At 31.2% G+C, this 22064-nt stretch overlaps 1 protein-coding gene across 8 annotated transcripts in view; it reads right to left on the reverse strand.

The window, feature by feature from the left end:
- The window catches only part of LOC123709414 (atrial natriuretic peptide receptor 1-like), a 103223-nt gene that overhangs the window by 14010 nt on the left and 67149 nt on the right, over positions 1–22064 (reverse strand). For 5 of the 8 annotated variants that reach the window (XM_045660737.1, XM_045660735.1, XM_045660736.1 and 2 more), the window contains 9 exons: positions 21076–21286; positions 14251–14365; positions 13783–13930; positions 12652–12850; positions 11709–11800; positions 6577–6715; positions 5553–5634; positions 1194–1317; positions 157–483 (listed from right to left, as the gene is read on the reverse strand). In XM_045660737.1, the coding sequence (XP_045516693.1) occupies positions 157–483; positions 1194–1317; positions 5553–5634; positions 6577–6715; positions 11709–11800; positions 12652–12850; positions 13783–13930; positions 14251–14365; positions 21076–21286 (1437 nt within the window). Of the gene's footprint in view, positions 1–156; positions 484–1193; positions 1318–5552; positions 5635–6576; positions 6716–11708; positions 11801–12651; positions 12851–13782; positions 13931–14250; positions 14366–15176; positions 15199–21075; positions 21287–21810; positions 21917–22064 lie in introns of those variants that run through there. The other 3 variants (XM_045660740.1, XM_045660742.1, XM_045660738.1) reach the window with 3 other exon arrangements.

Raw genomic sequence — 22064 nt, forward strand, 5'->3', positions numbered from 1 at the left:
ATCTAGCTTGTTGCTTACGCATTTGCGGTAAATATACGTTAGTTGATTACAGGAGAGAGATGTTTTCAGGGTCCTATTTAAATAAAAAGACGACAAATTTAATGAAGTAAAACAAATCAATTTTAATACTAAATGGATATTTTACAACGTACTCACCCTCACAATATCGTGCATCAGGCTAACTTTGAACATCCAATCCAGCTTTATTGTATCATTTTCCAGTATATCTTGCAAAGATCCCTTAGGACAGTACTCCGTTAAAAGGCAGCAGTGAGGGGGATCGACACAAGCTCCGTAAAATCTCGCTAAGTGGTCATGTTCAAGGTCCTTCATTTTCTTAAGCTCCAGGAGCAAAGGTCGGGTCAAATCTATGCGTTGTTTGTCAACCTTTTTAATTGCGACCCGACAACCTTTGTAAAAGGCGCAAGGAGCGTAAATTTGTCTATCGCCTGCCAGTGACATGCCTTCGTCTGAGTAAGCAGTCTGTGAACAGGTTTCAAGTTTACATTTTGAATTAAATTAATAAATTGTTTCTCGACAATCGAATAACAGAGGTTACTTAAACAGGCGTTATCGGTTGTCAGGATAATAGAGCCCTATTATTATCAATTTTTGGACCTCAGGGTGAATTTATAAGAATAATTGATAATATTCAAATGAGTAGCGTTTTATCTACAAAGAGGACTCCATAAAGTTTTGCATAAACTCACTTCAGTCGGTACTCACGAGTTTAAATGTTCACTGAATTAATTAAATGAACAGATTTTATAAAATATGGTTCTTAATATAAAGGTATAATATACGTAACTATTTTTAGAACAGATATGTTAATAACTAAGTAGCAAATATATTTTTCCTGTGTAATATAAAGATACATATACCTATATATATATTAGTTATTAATTAGAAACGCAAACCAAATGTTAGCAATTATCACACATTTAAAGCTAAAATGAGCCCTTTAGGTTTTTCCACACTCATAAATTGTGATATAACAGTCTCGTTTCCGATAATGTCTATACTCTTATATTTTTATAGCTAACATAAATGTCACTTAGTTTTAAGAACCCTTAAATAAGACAAGATAGTTTTTTGTTAGCGTAGCAACCCCATTGCTCCTAATTTTATGTTACTTATAAGCTTATAAGCTACGTGGTTATAGTTATTTTAATAAGTTTATGAAGATGACTCACCCCTGAGCTATACCTTCGAGCGAGGGAATGTAGACTGCCAGGAAACCTACTCGCACCGATGAGTACGTCACTCCAACCAACTCGCCACGTCATCATAGCTATTTCAGCCTCTAACTTGTAATGTCTGTAATAAGTAATAAAAATAAATACACGACTCGAACAGTTTTCTAAGTATAAAATTTGATTAATCAATGATAAAGCCATCTCCGCGGGTTTACCAAGCATGTGATTAAATTTCTGTTAAATCTTAATACTGCTAAATCACATGGGTTTTCAGTTCGATTAAGCAGAAAATAACGGTTTGATACTAGCGCGTAAAGATAATTCAGTACTCACAAGTTAAGCAAGAAATTGGCACAGAATTGCATCTGACCTTTATTTTATTTACCAGTTTAAATTAATAATATAAAATTTACAGTCGTTAATTATTTTGTTCGAAAGTTTACGAAACATAAAAATAAACAAATCCATATTATAAAAAAAACTTTATGTCGACTTTAATATTATCGTTGATATGTTTTTCATTTCATATTTTTATCTTATTAGTAGTAGATACTATCAAACAGTAAAATGTATATTTATTGTTTAGCGTAACAAGTTTTAAAAATATGATTTTCTTTCTCTTCTAAATCGATTAATATTTTTTAACTATAAAGTTCACAAAAGAGATAGCAACTTTATATAAATTCCAATCTAGCCTATTCAATTATTATGGCTAATATGTCAAATTATACTGACTCAATTTTCTATAATACTAGAAAATATTATCTAACTAAGATGTTCACTAACAGCCTTAGTGTTCTATAATGTGTTGGCACTATTTTCGTGGGTCCGAGATGCCACACTTGCACTTATATTCGCTACACGACACTAGTTTTACTAACTCAAAGGTTATGTCACTCCTGTTCCTAGAGTTTTATTATTTAAAATTGGAATAACGAATAATACGACTGAAAAATAAAGTACATATTATCGTGAAATACTTAAGTCGCGCCATGTTTGTAACGCTTCAATCGCGCGATCTGCTTACTCATGCAATCGAATACACTTTATTTACATTTAAATACATCGTTTTGAAAAAGGAATATCAAAAGAATTAGAATGGGTAAGACTTGTGATATCTAACCTTATTACTATGTTAAGTACGTGGTGTATGAATTTATAATTCAAATTCACTTTAATGTCAATCGTGGTACACAGAATATATAAGGTATTATTTAAGACATTATTATGACCTTAGCAAGATTCTGATTGATGGGAAAGAGTTCGCGCGAGATTCCATTTACTTTAACAGAACTTGAGGGAACTTTGACACGGACACTTTACTAGCGAGAATATTCGATTATTATTTATTCTCAATGGTGATATCTAAAGTGCTTTTTGCTAAGGCGCAATAAAAAATGAATAGTCGTGATAATCGCAAAAATGTCAAAACCACTCTAAATATTTTTAACGCGATTTAATCATATTTATAATGGGTTATAATATGACAAGATCTTAACGTGGTGGAGAAAACTTTATTAAATATAAGTTTTAAAATATCTATAAAAAAAATTGCGCATCTATCGACTAAATCAGCACCACCAACTAATTAATAGTTAATACATTATTATCTGAATCACCAACATGACTAGGAAATCTCAGTAATGACAAGACTGTTAATGATTGATGCATTAAACCGCTATCGTAAAATCAACATCTATTATATCAATTACTCAGTATAATAACAACAATTTATGTCATAATTATTGAGAAGCTATGCGGTAATGAATACGGAATTTGAATTACAACTTAATTAATACCATGTATGTACGTCGCGTCTCACTCTACGCAGTCGAGCCGAGTTACGCCTATTACACATCATAATTATTCTTCTAAAAATGTCGTATCGTCTTTGACTGTAAAGTTTTGGAAATATTGATTTAATCATGAAATCGATTCAAATAATATTACTTGAATTGATAGATTAATGGATATCCATTAAATATTTTTATTGTACTTTTAAATGTAATAAAATTGATTTTTGAATAAAGAGTTTGAATATTATACTAAAAAAAACTATAACTATACTCCAATTATATGTCAGTCCAATTACTTCCAACAATAACAATGCTGCACTTGCTATCTTCAAATTTGATCATATTATTTTTTTTTTAAATATATAATAAACAATAAAAATTAAATATTATGTTTATCAAAAGCATACTCAACCAAGATTTTTATTAATAACTTTGGTTTAATGTAAACGAAACAATAATGTTAGCGGCGTCTGCACGATTAGGATAACATTTTAATATCAAAACAGCCTAGGCATAACAAATTTGATATTATGCCTACGATTAAGTCTGGTATCTTAATTGAAGTAACGCCTAGTATCAATCCTCCTTGAGGTCGTGCAATCGAACCTAGGCCAACCAATGGATTTCGATTTTACGAATGCGTATGTGATAGACACAAATATTCAAGGGCACTGACATAGGCACGGAAGGCTTATTACCTAATTGCCTAAAAATAATCAATGAAACAGAAGCAGAAGAAGATGTCTGAGGCTAAGCGCTGATATATTTTTTATCATTAGGGACATTTTATACGCTTCAGATAGTTGATTATCCCTAGCGTAAAAAAACTAATTTTATCGGCCATTTTCTCTGAACGGGTAAGTAATAATTTCATGATATATATTCTACGAGCCCGTTACTCGGGACCCTAGTTTAGGAATGATTTATCGCAGCACGGACTGAGCTGAACGTCAATTTATCCGAAAAACAATAATTCTCACCCTTTTTTATCTTAAGCTGTATATTGAAATACATGAGCTATCCAATAACTTTTTATCTATAAAGTATTTATGAAAGTTTATGGGGTTTATATCGTTTGCACAAGTATATGAAGATTTCGATTTCATATTCAGCCTTGTATTATCTAGTTTGTTACGCATGTTTTTTCATAACTACACGTAAGTAGTAGGGTATCCTAGTGTGTTAATTGAATCTTATCATGGTTAGTTGTCTGGATCATACCTATAACCCAACCTCTGATCCATGGGATTAAAACCTTAGGCCGAAGAGGCTGCACAAAAATAAAAACGGGACGTTAATAGTGATATTATATTAGGTAGAAATCATTCGATTCCTCAGAACACTTTTATGTCATAGCGAAGTCGTATTCATAAATGTGGAACTTTAACGTACATAAATATGTCTTGAGACTCTTAACAGAACGTAATTTGTCTATAAAAGACTTTTATTGTATAAGAAAAATGGCAGAAATGAACACCTTTTCCTGGCTTTACCGTTTTCCGGCATGATTGCTTAACAAATAAAGCTTTACTTGTAGCCTATCAAGCCTTTAGTATTTGTTAGATTTGTCATTAAAATGTACATATTATACATTAACTATTACAGCTATATAGACGAAAACGTCATAGGAAAAGTTAACTATCTTATCAACCTCAGCGACAAATTTTAATCTTATGACACCTACACCTGCTGCTTAGTAAAAAAAATGAGCCAAAGGTCATTGCCATACGGATCTCGCGACTAAAATAATAACAAATAAGCTGTCAATCATTCAAATTACTGATGACAGACATAGGTGTCTCATATAACATCGTAACGAGGAAAGTGTATTTCCATATCAAAAGAATCCTTGGATCACTTTTTCATCTATTATATTATATGGATCCAATAAACCTATATATTGAGGTTAACGTGAGTAATTCTGCTCGAAATAAAAACCTAATGTGTTTGACATGAACTTCAGACTGTTACATTAGTGAATTTAAAAGATCTTTATTTGATAAATATGTAGGAAATCTTTTAAGTATATAATGAAAAACAACACACAAATGAAAATAATAAAGTTGTCATTTAAGAGATATCTTTTGGCCGCGCTTATATCGGCAAATCAGATCATATCTAATGTGTATTATTTAGCTTCAAACCATTTATAAAACATTATAATACAATAGAAAGGTACGTAATTAGTACTTAATTCAACTAGTGCTATATAGTTGACCGACAAGATTATTGGCCCCCGGCCACTTACGTTGCATAGTCCTGGCATTTTTATCGCGTAATGTACGGAATAGTACAGAAATACAAGTAGTTCGTGACATTCAAATATTTTCGTTTTATTTACATTTGCCAATGTTCAGTTAGTGTGGTTAGATAGAGATAGACCAACTTATTTCAACTGAGTAATTTAATTTAATAGAATTGCTATGTTTTCAACGTGCTACTAATAACTTCCAGGAAAATGTTACAACCAATATGCAAGATGTCATAGTAACCATTAATTTTACAATTTCTATATATTTATCTATGCATAATTAATAATACACAGCTGTTGTAAACTTACCTATAAATAAAAACAGATAGAATTGCCAAGATGACTACAACGGAACTCAGAACTATACTGAGGATTGCGTAGACTGGTAACGCTGTAACAAAAGTATTAATGATTCGATGATAGATTAATTGCGATGATCATAGCCTTTTGGTTTTTTCCATAGCCTCAATAAATCGAGAACTCAGCACAAAAATATGTTTTCAATTAGACCCAAGAGTTTCTGGAACTCACCAAGTGTTAGTGCGTTATTAATTATATTTTAATGTCTGGTAAAGCATAGGCCCTTCGTCCAACTACCCCTTTTTATCGTACAACATCTTCACACCCCTTGTATATAAATAATTCAAATACAATTAACTTTCAGTGATAAAATGCTTATCTTTAGTATGCTACTTTTTCTTGCAGTCAATCAATTGTATCTTTGTCTCGAAGATGCACCAAAATGAAACATCATTTTAAAAATAGTCTAAGTGAAAATAAAGTGTCAGTAATCTCGTCCATAGTAGACAAAGCACGTTTTCCATTTTATGAGATGTGCCTTTGAAAGATTTTTAATTGTTTCTTTTATACAACATTGATTTTATTTATACACAACAGTAGTTTAGTTATACTCGTAACCTAAGATAGCAGTTGTTTTCCAGTAATGCAAATTTTTGTAACATTTATAAATGTTATTAAAATTCACTTAATTAACATTTCACTAAATTTATTGTTTCTTAATTATGGGAATAAATCGGACGATATTTGACTGCAATATGAAATGTTTTCTGTAAGGCAGTTTCCCTTCATTTTTAACTAAATCTACCTCTTCTACACTAATAAAATTTAAGTATGCTGTAATGAAAAGAAAATTATTATGTTGCAACGAAGTTTTGTATAAAAAATTCTTATCAAATCTCAATACGTATACTTCAAATTCGCACGAATCCTAAAATGTAAGAGAATAAATTTTAAAATATCGAATCAATTAATGAATTAATTATAAATAAAATATCGCTAAACATATTAGTTTTAATAAAATAGGATAACTTACAAGTGTCAGGACATAGAGATCCATCGAAACCACAAGTCGGTGTATCAGGTGGTGGCGTATTTCGGCCCCCCGCCCAATGGATTGGGCGGTTTTCCACAAACCTTAGGGATGCGTTTGCTGCTATGTATGTTGCAACGACCTGGAAATTTGAATGGTATTTTTTACATTAATTGAAATAATCATATTGAAACAGGTTAATTTTGCCTGTACGAATATATTAACTTAAAGTAAATGTTCACTGAGAATTTTTGTGATTTACACAACAAAATAGACATTTTGTATAAAATTACTTAAAGAATAATAATCAATTAAAGTATAACATGATATTGATGGCTCTATGTCCTATGATTTCTTAAAGAGTTTCATCAATCAGGATATAACAGCATTAAATCCTGTTTTATTCATACTTTAATACCTTTGATTAGATAAAGTTTCTTATATAGAAAGAAGGTTAATATGATAATGGAAAAAAATAACTGAATATTATACGGACAGTAACTTAAATTCTTTAAAGGAACAGGTGTTAAAACAACCCTTAGGTAAGAGTTCACTTCCGCCTATACTGAGAGGGCTCACAATACGTGGCATAAAACGCAAAAACTAATAAATATTGGTCTATTCGCTGCACAAAAGAATCTTGATTTGGGCAATATTCCTTTAAATTGAGTCATTTATCGAGCTAGTCCTAAATGCATTACTGTCTGAACCAGAGGAAATTGAGACCTCGTTATTTCTTGATCAATTCCAGCGCTAATGGTCTTTTCCTGGTTCTGATTTATACAGCATAATAGGATTTATTTAGTAATAAGGGATGCTGTTTATTGTGGCGGCCTATCCCAATAGTAATCGATTATTAAGAAATATAATGAATAGATTTCTGCAGGAGTAACACAAAATTGTCAAACTAAATAAGATTCTAATTAAGATCCAAACCTAAGTAAGAAAAAAAAGATTTGTTTCTCTCCATTTTTTAACCTTGTTTATCGTTTCGAGTGCCTTTGACTATAATCTAATACATATAACATGTATATGAAACGTTGTATACATGATTTGAAAAGTTATGCGGAAAGATTACTAAAACGAATTTAACTGAGATGTTAAATGTTGTGGCGAAACTATACGTATAATATTAAAAATAACTAGACAATATGAAAAAATTAAAAAACAATATAAATATAGTTGGCAGTTGTCTTTCCATACTAGTATCATTTCCGGTACAAGTATATCTGCTTTACGTGTGTAGAATGTGCGCGTAACCGCGCCACCTCAAAGACGTGCCATGAGTGACAATATATATATATGCACTTGGCAGGATATGCAGGGGAGCAAATTAATAACAATCATGCTATCAAAAACTTAACTTGTAAAAAAAACAAGTCTCACAACTCAGTTCTTCCACCGTAAAATGGTGCGAGATTCATGTAGACCGATTGTAAGTGGGTTTAGACTTCTAGCTTTATCTACAACGGTGGGTTAAGTTAATGGTGGGTTGAAAATGGCTTGAACTGTTTCGAGAAAAGGATGGTAAGTGCCGCGCTTTTGCTCGACTTTGCGGGGTACCGACGTGCCCTCAGATTTTCAAAAAACACCTTAATAGAACCTGGTGTAATAAGTCTGTGCCTACTATTGTGTATAGTATATATACAATTGTAATGTATGTTAAATGATGTTGACTTAGTCATTTTCCTCTACATTCTAAATATAATAGTAGATACAATTTATATGAGATGTTCTCTATTTGAATAATGAAATCTGTACAGTTATAAAAGATACATTAGATGCTGGATATAAAAGATAGTGGCATAGTAAAAATCAGCACATGAACATTTTAATATCAGGAAATGATATTGCATAACGATATCGTTCCATTAATATCACATTCATTCCCTATTTTGTTTTTTTCAACCCAGGTGAAATGGCTGGCTCAATTAGAAATACACATACAAAATATAATTTTATTGAAGCTATAATACACTATACTGATTAGATGTCGCTGCTTAGGCAAAAGTTCATGTTACATGCGATAGATCGCGAAAAGGCCGACCCGAAAGTTCAAATACTTTACATCTTTTAAATGTTTTCTTTCTTGATTATATGATGTATGTTGCTATAAATGTTCACCGATTCACAGTTTTTAAATTTTATTTATTTATTAAAATAGCCAAAGGTTTACTATTTAACGTGTATGTTTTACAATTAACCTGCCGTTACCATGCCATGTGAACGCTAGAGATCGGTATTATTTTAAAATATAGTCAGAATACGTTACTTTGAATTTAAAAACAATATTAGATTTACAGGGCTTACTTGTAAATTTTGTTTATTTGAGTATAATCCAGTCAAGTAAACTCAATTTGTTATTTTAGGGCGAGCCTAATTAAATTTTGATATAATAACAGACTTGGTGAATCTTTACAAATAGAGGTTTCCGGCTTTAAGCTAAGTAACAGCCTTAAGTTACGTTTCAGGCCAATAATTGACCAGGCAGGTTGGTTTGTATAAAAATCGAGTTATGATATAAAAAGTCCCTTCCTGTTTACATAATTTAACATATTCCTATTAAAAAACTATAAAGTATATGTTATATTACATAACTTCATTACATATTTTGAGTTACAGTACTGTTTTTGGCGCGAAAAAGCCACACGAGGATAAGTTTGGAAATTTGATTGATAGGCATAAAAGTTGAGGAACAAGTATAGAATAAATATGAGGGTGAAGGGAAAAAGGTTAAACGTCCACTCATATTGTAAGTCGGGGCATAAATACTGTTATATAATTTATTTTTATTTTCTTTAACTTTTTAATTATTTTGAATTTGGAACACGTATATTATTTTAAACAAAATAACTTCGGTCGATTTTGCCCCATTTCTCATATTGTTTCGTGTTCATTATCAAATTACAATATGATTTGGTGTGTTAAAGAAAATAGGTTTGCAGTCATTGCCTTGTACAAAGTGGGTATGAAGCCGTCGGCCATATTGAAGACACTCAAAAAACTTGGTATCAGCCGTATGTTCGTATATCGTACTATCACAGTAACAAGAACAACTACACTCGTCTGTCGAAGACCAAAAAAGATCGAGGCGACCGCGTGCCTAACTACAGTTAGGAAGCAAAAAATCCTATCACGAGAAATGATACGACGACTATCCAGGGACTAGACAGGGACTTTGTCGCCTATTATAAAACAAGACCTGAAGCTCGGTGCTTATCGTCGATATCCAGGACATCTTTACAATTAAAGAGAGTGTATAGATCAAAACGCCTCCTATCGCGATACGCAGGTGAAAATCACATAATTATTATTTTTACCTAAAAAAGAATGTTCAAGATTGAAGAACAATAAGCAAATGATAAAGTGTACGCTCACAGTTCTAAAGAAGCTGCTCAAGTGGTCGGTTCGGTCGGAAAGATTCAGCGTGGTCATCATCTTACGTCAGTGATGGGTTGTTGGTGGGTGAGTGTCTTTTGGTGTTGGTGGGGAGTCACAAAACTATTTCTTTATAAAAATGGAGTTAAAACTTCAGCGGAAATGTATCAAGATACAATCTTGGATCATGTTGCGAAACTTCTCTGCAATACACTTTTTAAAATATACCGTGGACTTTCCAGCAGAATTCTACGCCTAATCACAAAGCAGGAACTACCCAAGCCTGACTTGAAATCAAAGTCCCGTACTTTATAACAGCTGAAGACTGGCCCTTATCTAGCCCAGACCTCAACCTATTGGACTTCAAATTATGGTCAGTTTTAAAGAACATGGCTTGCTCTACGGCGTTTTTGAGTCTCCTAAAAAATCTTTGGAGTGGCGAAATTTGTCTTGGAAACTGTGCGTAAATTAAAAATACGTTCCTGGACAAACAAATTATAGGCCTGTAAAAAAGCTTAAGGTGGCCATTTCTAATAGATTTTTTTTCCTGAGACTTTATTAAATATCTAGGTATAATTTTTTTATAATATTACAGTACTTCATAAACAAAATGTATTTTCATTTATAACAGAACTTATGGCTACTACGTATAGGTATTTGTTTAATGAAACTGCTTTCTAATAGCAGAGTAGAATAGATGATAATAATTTCTCAGTTGTTTATTTACCAATGCGAAATAGACTTTAGAAATAGACGAATTAATACAGAGTATGTATACTCGTTTGATGTCATTTATGGAATGTAAAATAAAAAGTTTACAAAAGGATTTATAGGCTTTAATTTAATTTTAAACACTTTGTGCGAAATTTTGTTTGAGATATGGAGGCTACATTCTACTTTGATAGGGTATGCAGAACCACGCCCCAATTTTGTTTGTTTTCCCTTACAAAGTTAACAAAGAAACGTTAAAAAAATTTGGTTGGTTTTTATTGCTGTTTTGTAATACTTACTGGTTCCTGCGACATTACTTATAAGAGTAAATTATAAAAGTAAATTAAAATTTATAATATAATATAAAAATAAGTCAAATATTTAATCGTTATGTCAGACTTATAGTTATTTTATGGGACAAGACCAAACGAGGAGACGGCCACTTAAAATTAAGTGCTAACGCCGCGCTGCAACGCCAGAAGCCTCGCAAATGTGTTCCCGGCCTTTAACGATATAGTACGGTCTATTAGATTAGAGCATGCATGGTTTTATAAGTACGTATTAGAACGTGAACATTTCTTTATATAGAGATTTAAAATACTCTCTAGCTAGCTAAAATATTGCACGAAATTAATATATATATATATATATATATATATATATATATATATATATATATATATAACAAAACATAACAAATATATCTCATATATATTTAACATCGAGCAGTGTTGACCTAGTGGCTTCAGCATGTGACTCCCATCCCTAAGGTCGTATGTTCGATCCCCGACTGTGCACCAATGGACTTTCTTTCTATGTGCGCATTTAACATTCACTCGAACAGTGAAGGAAAACATCGTGAGGAAACCGGCATACCTTAGACCCAAAAAGTCGACGGCGTACGTCAGGCCTAGGCTGATCACCTACTTGCCTATTAGAATAACAAATGATCATGAAACAGATACAGAAATCTGAGGCCAAGACCTTAAAAAGGTTGTAACGCCACTGATTTTTTATATTGAACATTACAATATATTATAACTAACCTCAAATTTACTAGTATTGGGGTTCATATCCAGCAAAGAATATGACGCCACGCGATCTCCATTCTCGTTTATTATCACCTCGCCTGTGATGCCTTGAAACGAAAAAATACAAAATACAACTTTATTCAGAAATCACTAAAAAAAATAATAAAACATCAATTGAAATCTAGAAAGTATTCGTGTTCTATATTTCTATCATCTGTTCTAAAACAATTCTATTTGTATGTTACATAAAACAATAATGAAAAATACTCATAGCATATATAGCATCAAAAATGACCATAGATAAAATACGGCGAAGCTTATAGCTTTATAGGAAATTACTCTTTAAAGTAAGAGAGGAATGAAAAAAAGCGAAGTAAAATTTGATTTAAAGCCTTCAATTTCGATAGATATTACCAAGAATTTTACCAAAGAAACCAAATGAATGTATACGAATTTGTGGTAATATAAACACAACATAAACGAAATCACCTATAGGTACTAGTTCTTATAATTAATTTACAACCCACTTAATAAGTTATATTTACGTAGGTTGTAGTGAATGAAAAATTATTGGAAATTGCACAACTCACAATCCAAGTTCATTCAAGTAAAGATATATTGTAGTAATAAAAAGATAATTGGACAGTAATGAACAAAATTTTGAATCAATAAAAATATATTATCTTCATTAAGCCTCACAGTTTCCTGATTTTTGGGAACTTTGATGACCTTAATTACGTAAAACCATTTTGTTGTTAATCATTAATTCCTGACAATTAAATCTACTTTATAATAAAATAATGGATATATAATTGTAAATTCATTATTTTGCAATTTTTTTCACACTCATAACTCTAGATTTTACCTAACTACGAATATCAAATACAGAGATAATAGTCTTTTTACAGCAAAGCACTAAACCAAACGTCTCGCCAAGGAAAGATAATAAACTACAGACCTTGAAAAGTTCTATTCCACATGTTCCTAATAACAGCAGCGCCATCCAATTGCCCTCTGGGGTCATTAGCCTGTCGTAGCGTGTCGTTTAACGCCAACGCGTAGAGGAGTACAGCATCGTAGAAAGCTGCTACGAACGTAGACACAATCTCTTCTTTGCCAAACGTATAGTTGTATTTCGTAGCAGCTAGGTCTTTGACCTGAAATATTCTTGGTTAAGCACGCAATAATCCGAATTCGAGGGTCTTAAAAGAACTTTTCGTACCATTTTATTAAAGAAATCATTCTTATTTGTATGAAATATCTTTATATAATTTTGGACAGTAAAACAAACTAGGCGAGTTGTATGCACTGATATAAAAATGGTAATGGATAATTTCTGATACCACTGTCAATATAAAAACGGAACGTGGGGATATATATGACATGATAACATTGAAATAATTTAAAATAATTTTAACGAGTGTAACATAAATTATTATAATTATCGTGATTTTTCCCTTTGCTAAATGATTTACCATATTTTAATTCCAAGGTTTATTACGCAACAGTACAAATGTGCTGTTCCTATTTTCTATATATTTTAATTATGCTATTTGTTAATTTATTAGAAAACCATTTTAGATTTAATTACTATAGAATCGATAGAATCTATACAAAATGCTATTTTTAATTCTTACTAAAAAAATTACTAATTATTAATTTCAAAACCCCTCCACAACGTTCTCTTTGTAAGATGGCTTCATACCTGTATCTATACCATGCCTGAAGACAGGTAAGCAAACGTAAAGCCTTTTTATGCCTTAATAATGATTCTTATATAATACAAATAAATATGTATATATGTTATTTCGATCAAAACCATTCTCCGACTCAGTGGCATAATTATGAATATACAGGCGAAAATTTTGTCAAGTGATAATCCTATAAAAAGCCATATTTATTAAAGGGTTTTTGCTAAATTAATCACCAAATGGCTATCTATAATTTATACAGAAATGTGCTTTAATATGTAGTTGTAGTGTATGTTATAAAAAAATGTGCATGGCTATTGCGGACGTAAGCACTCTTAACTCCAGACAATCACAATTATTCAAACAAATTGCGGCGGTGTTAACCAACCAAGTCTTACCTTATCAGAGAATTCAAGGTATTCCTTCTTTTCAGGCACTGGACTGGTGACAGTAAGAACAGCACTATAGGCACGTCGTGCTCTTTCATTTCTTTCGTCAGTATCACCTTCAACCTTCCACGGCTCTTTTGATGAGGCCGAGGCTAAGCTAAAATATTATAGCCGTTATTAAGTATACATTTTCACATATTTTTTAGGTTAGTAAGATCAGATTCCAGTTCTTCAGTGAGCCATATTTACATTCGATACTTTCTTTATTCACTGCTTAGGGCAATCAAAATGGCGTAGAGTTTCTTGCCAGTAGTTTCATCCGTTATATATTTTTGCTTACAGAACTGTCAGTAATTGTAAATTAAGAGACGAACAGTGTTCCATCTCTTTTAACAGTATTACTATATCAGAAGTAATTTCATTATTTACAAACAATATTCATTAAACTGTAGAATAAAATGTACAATTCTAACTCACTTTGAAAATAATTCTATATTGAAAAAAACGTATTCTCCTGAAGACACCATATTGAGTTCATCTGCTGCAAGCATTATTTCACGTACAGTACTGGGATTTGCACAGACCACAACAACTGTAACAATAAATAAGCATAACATAATAAGGTTATATTTATTACCAGATCCGTTCGGTAGAGACGTCAAAGCTTTTTTGATAAATAAAAAACGGAACAGACGTGGTTATTGCAGAGAGCAGGTTATAATGTTATATGAATATTAAATCTATAGAAAAAGATATAAACAATTTATCTTCAAGTACTTAATGATACTGGTTAGGTAATTTTGAATAAAAAGAATAGCCAATGACAATATTTGCGTATGAAGGTAAGTATCGGCGATCTGCTTGACCTAAAACTTATATGCGTTCGACTATATATTTGTTAATAATTATATTTAATAAAATAAATATTTTATGAGAAAAGCGGTGCAAATGCTTAGTTGCAAAAAATCCAAAATAGCCCTCAACCTCACATCTGTATAAAACAAATCGGCATAGTCATTTATAAATCGAGAAAGGTTAGACTTCTTATGATTAAAAATCAAGGCATAGGCTAATTCATTGACTGTTACGTGGAAATTATTTGCCGGGTAAGTTAGTATATACATACATAATTTCGGATCACATTGTTTTCATACTTCTTCAAATCAGCTTGACCAATTATTATTAAACTGTACATTGTATGTACATGTAAATTTGGTAGGTATAAGAATAGGTCTAGTGTACGCGCATTATACTTCGGGAAGCAGATAGTAATATTATTTATTAAATATATTTTAAGTCGCAAAAGAGGACGAACACCGGACCCAAAGTTACTGGACTAACGGTGTAAATCTGATTAATTTTTTTTTTGTATGTAATAGGAGGCAAACGGACAGGAGGCTCACCTGATGTGTTACCGCCGCCCACTCACATTGCAGGAAGGCTCCTATGTTGCTGGCCATTTGACTTTCAACTCTTCGTTTTAACACTCGTTTCATTAAACTTAAAATAATTTTATATTTTTTAAATAAAATTTAGCGAAGCATTTACGCCTGTCTAATAAAATTCCGTCGACATTTTTTTGGAGAACGTCATGTTAAATAATTCGTATGGATTGTTTCCATATCTTAACGGTGCGAACAAAATATTTTTTTTTTTTTGTAAAAATAAAGTCGTATTCGGCCACTTTCAATTGTTTGAATTAAGAACATTTCATTGTTTATCGATAAAAAGTATTTTAATCATCAACCAGAATGTTAATGTTGTTTTAAGTCTATTGTATGGATTCCAAATGGAAATTCTGCAATAAAGAACATATAACATACGCTTTACTTTCTAACAAAAAATTGCATACTAAATTTAACTATATATATAAACTATTTTTCTATGTCTAAACAATTTGTCAATAGTTATCCCTGTCGTTTGACGTAAATAAAGCCGCACGTGCCGGTTGTCCCTCGGTATTAACTTTGTCTTTAATAACAAAAACTTCAGGTCCTACTCAAAAGATGTCACGTACAAGTGTCGGATATAGGCCGACTGACCCAACATAATATTTACTCAGCTTTGAGCTATTTCATGTAACCTGTATTCCTTTGGAACAATTGTCTCATGTATTATGAAATTTAGTTACGTAACTGGTTATATACTATACAGAATTGTTTAAAAAATTGGTTAATTTTTTACCATTCTTTGATGATGTGTCTATAAATCCATGTATTGCTTTTTAATTTACTTAATTTTACTCTACCCTCTAACTGTTATCTCTCTTTACCAAACTGTAAACACATGTTGACAGAGAGAGATAGAAGTGTTACAGTAAAAAAGAGTACAATTAGGCTTATTTAGATTTTATTAATAAGAAAGATCGGACGAAACACATAAAATTAAACCTAAAACCTGATCACTGAACTTCATCTTCGTAACTGGATAGTTCAAATACAAACGGAAATTATAAAATTGTAATAATTTAATTTTCATGAATAAAAAGGCTGGTGTGTGTAAATCAAGTTTAACCGTAAAAGTAAAAAAAATATTCTTCAATCGCGATACAAATGTTATTTCTAAAAGTTTTGGAAGACTAGTTCTGGATCTATTTACAAAGCTACCGTTTGGAGACTCACTGATACTCGTATTCAAACACTGAATAAACTTCTATTTGATTAGTGTATTTTGCTAGAGAATTGGACCGTAAATCACGGACTTTTTTTTTGACAATGAATACTGTTTATGATTAGATGATACTGTCTCAATCATTCCATCTATTTTCCCTCATACCAGAATATGCGAGAATAAACTATAGACATACATCTTATTGCAAGTTAGACATCTTAATATACATTCAAAGAAGCGCACATAACTTTGTAAGATTTTGTAGGGTAAAGTTCCTGCATATATTTTTAGCAACACGACCAACAAGAACTTTTGCGCCCCAAACGTACCGTAAACTATAATCAAAACCTTTGCTTTTATCAAAACAGGGAAGGTGTAAAACTCCTTACGCTTGGTCTGAGTCATTTAACCATAAATCCGTCCGGATAATTCGGATATAATCGCTTTGAGAACTAGTTACCAGTCAATGTTTATATCGTAAAGAAACTATGAAAATATAGTCTTATTAAAACAACGAAGGTGTAGAACTCCTTGGTATTTACCATATAAAAAACTGATAATAAGACACGTGTTGATGACTGAGTCACATACGTCAGATGTGATGGCGCTAGACATAATAAAAAAACGACTCTTGTTAGCCGTCAATGTATCGGGAATCGTATCTTTTTAAATATTAAACGATATTGTCGACCTCCAAGGAGTATCTGCCTTAAATAGAGTATACCACGCAATAATCTTAAAAAAATCTGGAAAGCATTACGTAATACAACTGAATGGAACGAATAAATCTCCGTTATATTACTCGTTGAAAAGGTCAAAGGATCGCAGGCGTCAAATGCAAGCGAAATTAAATCTATACGAAGTGGAATGGGTTGGGTTAACCGCGACTTCAACGAATGTAATATAGACAGGTTAAAAGCTAATTTCTTAAGCTAAACCAACTTACTTATATATATATTGTATATAGCTTTAGCTAATTATATACGACATATATGTGTACTTTTAATAAACAGTAGAATGATTTGCAAATTTAAATCACAAACGAGTTGGTCGAAAAATAGTTGAATAATTGAAGTTAATATAATTAACAAATATTTGATTTAAGCGATAATTAAAGCCATATAAAATCCATGGCCTCATATTAAGTAAACAATGAATAAAATCATACAATAATGATTCTATTTTGACTCTAAAGACATATGAAACATTGGACATGTTTCATATGTTTAAAAAAAAATTCGGTCTTAGACGAGTATAGTGCCTCCAAAAATTTTGGAAAAATTTTGTTAAATAAAATCAGAACACATTGTTGCAGATTGAAAAATATTTCCCTTTTGAAGGTTTTTTCTTAAAAATTTGAAGCTTCTTTATACTTTTTCAAAAGTTTAAAATACACGTAATTTAGCAGTAATGTATGATTGCTTAATATTTAATTTTAAATTAATATTCATTCGTATAAATGAACTGTGATTTCGGATGAATTTAATTTTATCATCAAAACTAAACGTAATAACAAAAATAAAATCGAGTTAAATTGTTTAACGGCTTAAAAATATTGATCGTTAGTGCTATTAGATCTTGTAAAATACTAGAGCTGTTACCATGCGTATAGAGGAGACGAGTGTAAGGTAGTGAGTTATGTTTAATATCCAGTATTTATATATTATCTTCGACTATATTTTAATGAACAAACATGTATTATGTAGACCTCCACTCCATAATATGCCTATTCATAAAAAAACTAAATTTTCTTGAGTTATGTAACAAACGTGTTAATACCGAAATGTAAACAAGAATTTTAAATTAAATCGATATTCTTAATTGTTTAATTGGATTTCGTCGTCGCCTCTGTTATATTCCAAACAAGGTCAAACTGTTTACTGTAAAATAAAATCTTTTCATAAAACCATTAAATCCCAGTACCATTGCGCCAACAAAGATTTCATAAGTAGATCAAAATATATTGAAACTGTTTTAAACGTAAGTTAAATTAAAACGTTCAAATATTACAATTGTCATGCTTTACACCAAAATGATAATTTTTCAACCTTAATAAGCTAGATGGTTGATCCTGAAAATAGTTTATACATAATCACACCTGTGCTAAGGTACTTAAAGCTTAAAATATATTTTTCTTTAAGGCAAGTCAAGGCACGGTCAAAATTGATAATTATAATTACAAAAAAGGGGCCGTAAAGTTGTAATATATGTAATACACGTCAAATTGTCACTGAATAAAATAAAGGGAAATCTTTTGACCGTTTGACCATATTATAAAAAAAAATATTTGTATTTTATTGATTTCAATGTCATTTTTTCAAGTCCCGCATTTTTCGAAGCCTATTACGGCTAAACAAATCAAAACCGGAGTTAACTCGTTCGAAAATATGTTTGTATTTATATCCTTTCCGTTAAAATGGCGTCACGCGTGGCTTAATTGCGCCTGAAGATACTAAATAATATTTCAAATTATATTCAATAAATAAAAATAATAAAACTGGGACTTTTTAAATAGTTTATATATATATATATATATATATATATAAATAATTACAATAAACTTATATAAGCTTAGCGAATAACTTAATATAAGTGTATGCCAAAATAACATATTAGCTTATCCTAGGGATGGCAATAAATGCAAGGAATGACAGGTTAGGCATTGGGAGCACGGCATAAGGAGTCCATCTATATACTATCTACCCTCTATCTATATTAGAGCGAGGGACAGCTCACAATGGCAACATTCGGAGGAGGTCATCGTCGAGAGATACTGTATACTATACTTTTATATGATATTTATCTTCTTTTTACATCAAAAATTTATTTATCTGTAACAGTAACTTACTATTGTTGCAAGTGAGTTAAGGTGTTCTGTCAGGGTAGCTTAACAAGACGATATATAAAGGTAAAATTTAGAGACGAGACAAAGCACGAACTATGACTCATTTGTGACGTACGCAAACCATAGTTTACGCAAGACTAGCAATTCTACCCTCCAAACGTCGGCTAATATTATAATCATGGGATGTCTTTATAAAAGATAAACGTTACGTTTAGTAAAAGTGATTGTATGATAGGAGATACATCGCTTATTGATTGAGATTGAGAACGAAAAGGTTCTATGTTCTAATTAGAAATACGATAAATGTTTGTAAGATCTTGCAACATGTAAGTGGTATATATATAGGCAAATAAGACGTCTGCTATGTGGTTAAATAATCTTTCATTATAGATTTCGTATACGTGTAAATAAAATGGTGGCAAAATGTCAACTTTGATCTACGTCCAAAATCGACCATTCAACCATATCATTATTTAAGTATTTTACCTTCCAATCTGAATTTATTTTACCGCTTTAAAATTTCATTTGACATACCATTGACAGAATGCGTGCTGCAAATATCGTCAAAGAGGGTGTAAGAAGGAGTTATTATATTGATAAAATAATTACAGTCGCTAATTGCTTGTGGCATTAACCTTGAAAATCCATGTTTTTGACATGCTCCAATCCAATTTTATGTCGCCTGTTCCCGTGTCGGAATATTAACAAAACTATTTATATACGCGCCAGAAAAACAATCAAAGAATGTTGTTTATCATAAAGCATTAGAATAGTAAACACTTTGTTTCTGAAATATTTTTCAATTATTATACCAATACGAAATTAATATTCATAGTTAAGACAGGACAACGTCCGTCCGGTCCACTAGTTGAAGATAAAATTTCAACTTAATTATCGCGAGCTTTTTATGTTAATTCGAGCGAATATGACCCTTGCTAGGGAAATTATCATAATTAACATAAAAGGCATTTCTTTTATCTGGCATGTCACGGTCAGAAAATAAAATTATGTAAATTAGTAATTATTTCAGATAATGTAGTAAAGCTCTTTAAATGCAAGTAAGGAAAAAAAGATTTAAAGCAATTACCGCAATAATTATCATCAATTAATTTATCGTAATTCTGATTTCAATGACAAAGTATTCTAAAGTTTATAATATTTTAGTGTTGATGCCACTACTTGTATAGTAAAAAAGTTGTGAACAAATTATTACTTTAAGTTTTTAAGGAGACCGACGCGTTTAATTAACGCAATATTTGCACGCTTCACATCAATAATAGTTGTCTACAATAAATAACTGGGCTTATCGCGATTTATCCAGTTTTAAAAGACAAAGTAATTACAACCCAGCCTTTTTTGTTTAAATTGGCCTTAAATTATTTAAGAAACAATAGAAATACCAATTACTCAGAATCTGAATCGGTACTTTTGATCCCTTTGAGATATCTTTTTGTGTTTTCAAAGATTTCAATTTAAATATTTTAAGTAATAATTGATTAACAATTTTAAGCTTCTCTTGGCCGTTCTAAGCAAAGGCTGTGTTTGATTGTTCAGATTATCTTCTTAATTATCACCCAATCGACCTTATGGTCAGGCTAGGGTGCAAAATTCTAACTCTAAACTTAAAAATACACTTTTTGTTAATATCGAAATTAAGCTTATTGGTCGAACTGACCATGGCCCATCTGGTGTTTTGATGCATTCGGATTCAGTTATCGTTTAACTGTTCAATTGATGTTATAGATTGAATATATAGGACGTAGAAATAGCGCCGTATGTATAGGGTTGAACAATACATCAATTTGATTGATAAAGGATTTCAATAAAACACCTTTCCATTTACTCACTTCTCGTGTTTAAAGATAGCTTTAGTAGTATTTCCTTTAATTTTGACGATGTTGTGTTTGTTTCGTCGAACGGTACGATAGGTATTGTGTCGTCTTTCTTCTCCAATACCGTGAATATTGCGCTGAGCGTGAGAAAACAGGGGCTGTTTCCTTTGCCAGCTGATACTTTTGTGTTGTGGTATAGCATACCCAGCTTCCGCCATTTAAACTCCTGTAACAAAAACATATGTAAAAATGTGAAAATTTTATTATTTGATTTAGATAAATAGTAAGAAAAATCGATGCGATATCCGCAATAATCTGTATTCTATGATCATTAATAGGTAATTTGCATTTTAACCAAATTTCAATGATAACCTGAGGTAGGGGTCTATTTATCAAAACTATAATCAAAAGAAAACAATTATTTAACCGGATTAAAGCTATTTGTATTATTATAAACTTATAATTATTTACATAATTTTAAATTTAATTTTTCCGACGTTTCGCGTGCTTTACAGCGTGCGTGGTCACGAAACACACAAAGGTGTTGAATGTCAAAAGTATCACAGCTGTAGAGAAAGTTGTGTTATCTGTATTTATTTCCCCGGAGTTGGTATCGACTAAATAATTATAAGTTTATAATCATACAAATAGCTTTAATCCGGTTAAAAAATTGTTTTCTTTCAATGTGTAAAAGCTTTGTTAACCAAAGACAATAAAACTGTAATCGTTAAAATAGGTAAAAAAAATTACTTTATCTTATTGATTGTGCGATCTTTGTCGTGTCCTGGAAATCGGTGATGTGTTCACATTGGTACCTGTTCTGAGTGTCTATTACGAGTGTAAGCGAGGTCAAAGTAATACTATGCACTGCATTTGTTATTATGTTATATAACATTTAATGGGTACCCCCCACTAAATGTTATTTTCATACAATCATTATTATCGTCTCTTTTTACTGTATGTTAAATTTTTAAATTTAATAATTTTGTGTGTTATTGTTACTT

This window comes from Pieris brassicae, chromosome 5, assembly GCF_905147105.1.
Source record: "Pieris brassicae chromosome 5, ilPieBrab1.1, whole genome shotgun sequence".
In the NCBI taxonomy this organism is placed as follows: domain Eukaryota; kingdom Metazoa; phylum Arthropoda; class Insecta; order Lepidoptera; family Pieridae; genus Pieris; species Pieris brassicae.